Below are 8,546 nucleotides of genomic sequence, written 5' to 3' on the forward strand. Positions count from 1 at the left end.
AATTGAAACCGTTATCTCCTACTCTTTTTCTTTTTATTTATTTCCATCAACCTCTCCTAACAATTGGCAACGGTTATCTCCCAACCTCTCTCTTTTATTTATCTCCCCAACGCACAATTAAAACGGTTATCTCCCCATTCTTTTTCTATTTTATTTATCCATCAACTTCATGCTTCTCTTTCAATTTTTAGGAGTAGACACAATTACCATATTTATTCTCATCATGGAACCTGAACATTATATGAGTTCGTTTTTTTAAATCAATCTAATTCGATTTATAATTTTGGGTTAAGTACTAATTTCGTCCTTAAGGTCTAGCGTAGGGTGAAAATTAAAATCGTCCACCTTTTTGACTAAATTGTCCTTAACTATTAATAAAAATAATATTAAAAAAAAAAAAAAAAAAAAAACAAAACCCCACCCCCACTTCCCAGTCGTCTCTTCCCCCCATCCCCAATCCCCTTCCTCCTACTCCTTTCCCCCATAAAATTCCTCAACAATAGCCCCTCCTCTTAATTTTTGTTTGGAATAAAGTTTGTTGCAGCAAAAGCTATGCCTGAAAGCAACCTAATCTCCTTGCTTAGTTCGGTAATGGCAGGGTTAACGATCTTTTCATTGGCCATACCTTTGTCGCAGGTGTCGGGGCCATCGCTGGCGACCTTGGCATCATAATTTGCAGTCATGGGATCTTCCTTGATCTCGCCAAGGGCACTCTTGAAGGATCCAACGACGCTATCATAGTCGAATCCGGCGCATTGTTGAAGCGCCAGGGACTTGCTCTTCTTTGCCAACTCCGTAAGGAATTTTTGTCCCTCATTGCCCTTGTTCATGCCCAACTCAAGGATGGCTTGTGAGAGCTGAACAATGTTCTTTGCTGATAGCATCTTAGGGTTTGATTTCATTATGTCCATGCATTTCGCCCTTTCTGTTGCTATAGTGTGACAAATTTGAATCATCAATTTTTGGAGGTGAAGGACAATAATGATGGGAATTAAAAACTAATGATGGTGATGGAGATGGCATTTGGAGTGAGGAGTGGGAGAGTTCAAAGAGACTAGAAAGTAGGAGAAAGGAGATTGGGAGTGGGGAGTGGGGGTTGGGGGAAGAGACGAAGAGATGCTTGAAAGTGAGGGTGGGGTGGGATTTTTTTTAATATTATTTTTATTAATAGTTAAGGTAATTTAGTAAAAAAAAAAATAATTGAAGTAGAAAAAGACGATTTTATAACATTTTGTAAGATTGAGGATGATTTTAGTAACAAAAAATGTCGGGATGATTTTGATTTTTACTCCATACTTTAGGGACAAAATTAGTACTTAACCCTATAATTTAATTTAAAATTTTTTATGTATTTTTTTTTAGTATTAATTGATCAAATATATCATTTTAATCTCTTCTACCAACTTTTTAAGTACTAATTGCATACTAAAAATTTAGATTATTAATATTATTAATATTTTTTTATTATTTTAAAAAAATATATTTTTATATTTATAAATACATATATCTCGTTTACACTATGAAAATTGAAAAACTACACAAGATAAGAAATGAGTATTTATTTTGATAAATATTTTTTAAATTATTTATTTTAATAATTATTATAATTAATTTATTTATTAAAATAAAAAATCCCTAGCATTATAGCTCTTTAAAAAATTACTTTGTATTTTTTTCTTTTTAAAAATTATAAGTTCATTGCAAAATATTTTCAAAAATTTCTTTAACACTATTACTTTTTAATTTTTTATACATCTATAAGTTTATTACAAAATTTTTCGACACCTCAATTACGGAGTCAATAAAGTTGAAGATTTTATAATTCTTTTTCAATCAGTAGCCAAGGTGTCCATGAAACAGTCAAACCTTTTGTCTCGATTTGACAAATAAACGCTTACTGGCCTGATTTGATTGGGTCTTATGTCTCATTCAAACTCACTTAATATCTTGTCCAAAAAAAAAACAATAAAAAAACGCTTAATCTCCGACCAAAAACGGAATACTCCCATAATCTTTTTAAAACTTGTAATTTTCAATTCATAATAAAGCATAAGACTTTTAAAACAATATTTATTTTGTATTGGAATATTTTATTTTGTTATTTTCACAATTTTTTTTTCTAACGATAAACCAAACCCAAGTTGATTATTAAACTCATTGGCTCGTTGCCAACTTCAATGAGTTATATAGAATAAATAACCCGTTAAAATTTGAGTATAATCTTAACAACGATTGAGCATTGAACATTTTATATGTGGAATGAGACTCACTTTTTTTATATTTGATTTAGGCATCTTAGTTGTAGGTACTATAAGTAAACACTTTTAAATAAAAGTAGGTAGAATTACACTAAACTACAATCAATCTCGAAAGAAATAGTAAAGTATTCTAAACCTTAAATCTTAATGTGAAAAAGGTTTCCACCAAAATCAACAATTCTGAAATCATTTGGGTTTGTTCCAAATAGCAGCTAATGTAACCTCTAACTGTGGAAGAAGTAAACATTCTATCAGTTACACCAACATTGTTGTAATTAACTAATAGCCTTATTTAAACATGACATTACTAATTAAGAAAACAAAATTATGCATATCTGTCTCCAACTAAATCATCGTGTGTATTGTTTCTCAGTTTTTGTTATATTTATGAGCTGGCTAATAAACATTAGTCTTTATTTTGGTCATGGCATTGTTTTGAACTTTATAATATATAGAAAAGAACGATACTTTATTGCGGCTAAAGCTGTTACGAAACCATATGAAAACAAACAATGCATTCATGCTGCCGAAAGATTAGTCCAACAACAAAGTAGTGACGTATCTTATTGTCCAAGTTACTGGTTTTCCTTCCTTTCCCATTATTCTTTTTCTTCAAAACACAACCACCCAAAAAAAGGAAAAAGTAAAACAAATACAAAATAAATAAAAAAAGCATTCAACTTTTATTAACTTACACCCGTGATTCGTTGTTATTGTCTCCAGTAGCATGTATACAACAAAAATTCCTAAAATAGGTGAATCTTAGTTTTCATCCTTATAATTTTTATTCTGTCTTAAAAGAAGTTAGAAGTTTATTTATTCTGATTTTGTGATTAGTCTTCTCTACTAAAAACTTACATGCTAGCTAGTCCATGCCCTCTTTTATTAGTTTTAATGCTACATCTTTTCAAACCTAGTTGTTCACCACACTAACCTCTTAATTCATTCAATGTAATTCACTTTATTCATTTCAACCTTACTAACACTGCATTTGAATAATTCAATAGAGAAATTTCAACCAAAAACCTTCAACTTTCTTTCGTAATTATATAAAAATTTTAGTTTAGTTTTTTCTTTTAAATTTTTAATTTAATCTGTTCATATTACAAAGTTAATTATTGACTTCTACCTAAAATTTATCGAAGTTAATTAAGCATACTCTAATCTTGCCCATACAACATGAAACTGTAAGAAACAGAGATAACAAACAGTGGCATAGGAGCAATAAGAAGAAAAATGAAGAATGAAAAGTATCAATAATAATGAGCTGTGTATTTATATATAATATAATCATATATTACATCGTAATAAAATATAGACATGAATGACACTATGAGGATCATATCAGAATCCCTCTTATTTCCCTCTATCACCTACAACAAATTAATAATAATAATAAATCATAGCTAATCAAGAATAATACATGAAAATCTCATCATAATAATAATAATAATAACAACGAACTCTCTCTGTATACATAGATAATCACTCCGTAAAAAAGAAGTCAATCAAATTTAGTTCTTCAACACGGCAAGCATGGAAACCACCAACGAGGCAACCATCATTGCCGCCGAGCCGGAAATGGATCCAGCTGCTCCGGCGTCAGGAGACGGCGCCGGAGACGAAGCTGGAGACAAGTCTTGTGCGGAAGCAGAAAGTGCGAACAGAGCAACACAGAGTACGACGGCGAATGTTCTGAATGATGCCATTGCTGAGTTGAGTTTGAGAAAATGAAAGAATGAAAGAAAGCTGAAGACTAGAGAATGAATGTGAAGAAGAGTGTGAGGGATGAAAAGAAAGGGAAAGAGGAAGGAGTATTTATAGGGAGATGTAGGAGGGGTGGGGCCCAGTGAAACGTGGACAGCTGGCAAAGGGTGGGTGGGTGTGTGTGGCCCATGAACATGAGGAAGGAACGTGTCTTGTTGGCGCGTCACGCGTGAACCCTCTATGGCGGTTGCTTACCCGGTATTCAATGATACATCAATCTACATAAGTATAGTTTTTTTTTTTTTTTTTTTTTTAAATTAACAATATTAATTAGGTTAGGGATGTTATATATATGCTAGCATATTAATATTCGAGACTATATGATATTTTTAATAATGATATGATATTTTTATTTATCAAATACAAAATAAAATACTTGTACTTTTGAAAATTTATCAAACCAAATTTATATACAATAAAAAGTATTTTAGAAAATAAAATAGTGTACAAAATTTTATTTATATCCTCATATTAACTTCATAAAATCTCAAATTAAATTTTGATGATTAATAAATTAAAAATATAATTTAATAATTTTTTAAAGAATAATATTATATGTATAATTTTTTTGACAATTAAATCTAACTAAGTTAGTTAAACTACAATAAAGTCATTCTCAAAATAAAATGTATAACAATCCAGATCACCTGCTAGCACGATATTGTCCGCTTTGGCACACAAAGTCTCACGGTTTTGTCTTTGACGATAGGGATGATAGCCGAATCTCCCCACACTCACTCGTTAAAATGCGTCATGTTAGGGAGAGGTATCTACACCTTTATAAGGCATGCTTCGTTCCCCTCCCCAACCAATGTGTGCTTTACAATCCACCCCCTAAGGGAGTCCAGCGCCCTCGCTGGCACATCAATCCGGGTCCGGCTCTGATACCATCTGTAACAGCCCAGATCACCCGCTAGCACGATATTGTCCGCTTTGGCACATAAGACCTCACGGTTTTGCCCTTGACGATAGGGATGATAGCCGAATCTCCCCACACTCACTCGTCAAAACACGTCATGCTAGGGAGATGTATCCACACCCATATAAGCTAAGGCATGTTTCGTTCCCCTCTCCAACCGATGTGGGCCTTACAAAATGCGTGACACACTGACATGCGCTTCAGTGCTTCACTAGCGTATAATTCAAAGAGCTTGCACTACATGTACAAGTTTTTTTACACTTTTTGCAACACACAAATTTTTAAAGTATAGCATACAAAAATTAGAACATAACACAAACTTATCAATATAGCACACAAATTTTTGAATCATAACACACAAATTTTTGCTACTCTAAAATTTATGTGTATATTTTTTTATTGAGTTCTATTAGATATATTTTTTTCTCCCTCTTTCTTCATGGTATGTAAATCGATCACCATTCATTGCAAGCCAATGTTACATTATAGGTTCCATTTTTCAAAAAACACATACATACAAAAAGGTGCTATTGACATTCTCTTTAAGTATGTCACCATGGCTCATCGCTATTAACTTTATGTGCAATTCCATCATTTTTTGGTGGTTAGGATCCGCAGAGAGTGTGGCACGACAATCTTCAAGTGCAACCAATACATTTTCTTTGTGTTCATGGAATGCTACCCTTAGATGCAAGAGGTGCAAATCAGCTTTGAATGCAATGGCTCTTGAAACGTTTAGCGATGGCATCGTTTTTCTTGCAGTTGTCCATTAACGCTGCAAACACCATACCAGATCACATATGTAAATTAAACAAAGTGAAACAACACACATCCTTTTATTTTTATAGCATACAAGTAATCGAAACTAATAGCTTGGTAGCTCAAACTAATTTGACAGATAACATTAAACAAATTCTGATTTATCATAGCACACAAATATTTAAGCGTAGTACACAATTTGTTCAGCATAACACACAAATTCATGTATATAGCACAAAAATCAGAATCATAGAATAACACTAATTTTTTAAACAATTCAATTACAGAAAACTAATATCATCATAAATAACCATAATAAAAAAAATAAAAATATATACAATAGCACATAAATATCGAGTATAGAAAAACAACACAAGTAATCGAAGCTAATAACTTGGTAACTCACACTAATTTGTCAGAAAATCATTACACAAATTCTGATTTATTACAGTACACAAATATTTAAGCATAGCACACATTTTTGTCAATATAACAAACAAATTCACACATATAGCACACAAATTACATAGAAAAATAATATAAAAGGCATTCGTACCTTTTCAAATTCACTCAATAAAAAAGATACATCCAATTCACAAAGAAAAAAAAATTAAACAACAACAAAAAAAAACAATGGTGACAGCGACAATAGTGACGACGGTAGTGGTAATAGTGGCGGCAGCAACGAAAACGACGTTGGAGGAGGAAGAGGAGGAGGAGGAAGAAGAGGAGGAGGAGAAGGAGGAGGAGGAAAAGAAGGAAAAATGTGACTGAAATTTAAATTTTAATAACTTGATTAATTTGGTTAATGAAAATACTTGGATACCTAGCATTTTGTTTTAAAATTGCCATCTAATTATACTTAAAAAGTTTCTATTTAAATAATATAAACAAATTAAGTAAATTCTAAATATATATGAGAAAGCGTTAAACAACTTTGTACTTCATAGATTTTTTTTTTTATAAATTGATCTAGTAGATCTCTAATCCTAAAAAAATAAAAATAAAAAAAGAATACCTGAAGTTATTAGATTAATAGATTATCCAATTTGAGTTTTACTTAAAAAATTCACTTGAATAACTAAACTTCTTAAATTGGTGGATATTCAATATGAATCATTGCTTAGTCTTGAGAATTTTTGTAAAAAAAATATCTAAAATTTTTAAGTTGATAATGAGTCAATTTGAGTTATTTTGTAAGTGTGAGGAGAATTGAAAAAACGTAACACTTTTAGGTTGGTGGAGCATTCGATTCGAATATTATCTAAAAAAAATCAATAGAACTTATAAAATTTTTGGGTCAAGTTGCGATTCAATTTGAACCAAATGCTTATTTTGAGAAGATTTGACGAAAGAATGTCATTTATACACTCATTCTAATAATAAACCAAAACTTTCAAATTACTTGAGAATTAGACAGAAATATTTTATATCAAATTAGTATACATCGTCTATATACATCTTTTATTTAAACTCTTATCTCTTTATTTTTAAAATTTATCATTTATATTGTGTGTAAAAGTGGATTTTAATTTTATTCAAAATACCTCAATAAGCCTTTTATTTTTGAAAGTTTTTTTAAGTTAATTTAAACTTCAAAAAATATGCTTTATAACCTATCTAAATATTTCAAATATTTTTTGAGGAACCTCATATAAAGCTTTTGAAGTTATACACACTAATATTTTCTAATGCAAACGAATTTTAAGATTTGAAAAGTTTTTATTTTTTAATATCTTGTTTCAAATTTAAAAAGTTTATAAAAGTTTGTCAGTCAATTATCATTATATTAGGTTGCGTTTGTTTCTAAAAATAGAGACATAAAATTTAATATTTTTATATTTTATTTGATAATAAATTAAAATAAATTATAAAAATTTAATTTATTATTTTTTTATTTAAAAAATTTAAAAAAAAAATATAATAATAAAAATATAATTATAAAAAATTAACAAAAATAATAAAAAAAATAAAAAATAAATTACATCTCTTGTTAACATTTTTGTATCCTTTTTATTAATATGAATATAAAATATATTAATTTAATATTTTTAAACATAATATCTCTATTTATATTTCATTTGTCAAATATAATTTTATATTTCTATATCTCTATTTTAATAATTCTGTTCCAGTAAACAAACGCAGTGTTATAGTTTATTATAATGAGTTAATGACAACTACCAATGGCACCTCAACAAGATTGCAAGGAATTCATGACTTTCGAGAAGGACCAAGTAATAGCTCTTCATGTAACCACCAACTTCCCCTGTATACACATGTTGGTTATGGTAGTTTGTCCACTTAGCTTTTTCAGGTTTATACCAAACTTCACTATGTTTTTCTTTATAATAATAATAATAATAATAAAATTTTAAATAAAACGTAAAACAACAAAATAAAACTTATCTAATGTATACTTTGTTATATTTGTTTATCTTTTAAAAAATAATGTAACTTAACAACAATAAAAAAATCAGTTACGCACACATGTACGAAGTATATCTGTCGAACTGCAAATATATTTGTTAATTATAGTATACTTTCAATGTTACAAAGCATTTTTCTTCTAAATTTTCAGTCTATTTTTAAATCCAAAATATGTTCATATATATGGAACTATTGATATACTATTCTAAACTAATTTTTGTTTTATAGGTTTGATATTAAATTACTATAAATATTTTAAATAATTAAATTAATATTTTCTTAATTTTTGTGTTTACAAAGGTGAATTATATTTCTAAACATAGAAATTCTTAGTTTCAGATTTTAAGACCTATAAAATTAATCTTGATATAAAACTAATAGTAAAAGATGTGCTATCTATTATCTAATGTTAA

General features: G+C 29.3%; 1 protein-coding gene across 1 annotated transcript; it reads right to left on the reverse strand.

Annotated features, from left to right (window-relative positions):
• Positions 1–512: 512 nt before the first annotated feature.
• LOC140181465 (pectinesterase inhibitor 2-like) lies at positions 513–911 on the reverse strand. The gene has a single exon (XM_072225063.1). The coding sequence runs from the start codon at positions 909–911 to the stop codon at positions 513–515; it is 399 nt and encodes a 132-aa protein (XP_072081164.1).
• Positions 912–8,546: the final 7,635 nt, after the last annotated feature.

Source organism: Arachis hypogaea, chromosome 18 (assembly GCF_003086295.3).
Source record: "Arachis hypogaea cultivar Tifrunner chromosome 18, arahy.Tifrunner.gnm2.J5K5, whole genome shotgun sequence".
In the NCBI taxonomy this organism is placed as follows: Eukaryota; Viridiplantae; Streptophyta; class Magnoliopsida; order Fabales; family Fabaceae; genus Arachis; species Arachis hypogaea.

Excerpts from the sequence above, each read along its gene's own strand:
- LOC140181465 (XM_072225063.1), bottom strand. The coding sequence starts at position 911 with ATGGACATAATGAAATCAAACCCTAAGATGCTATCAGCAAAGAACATT.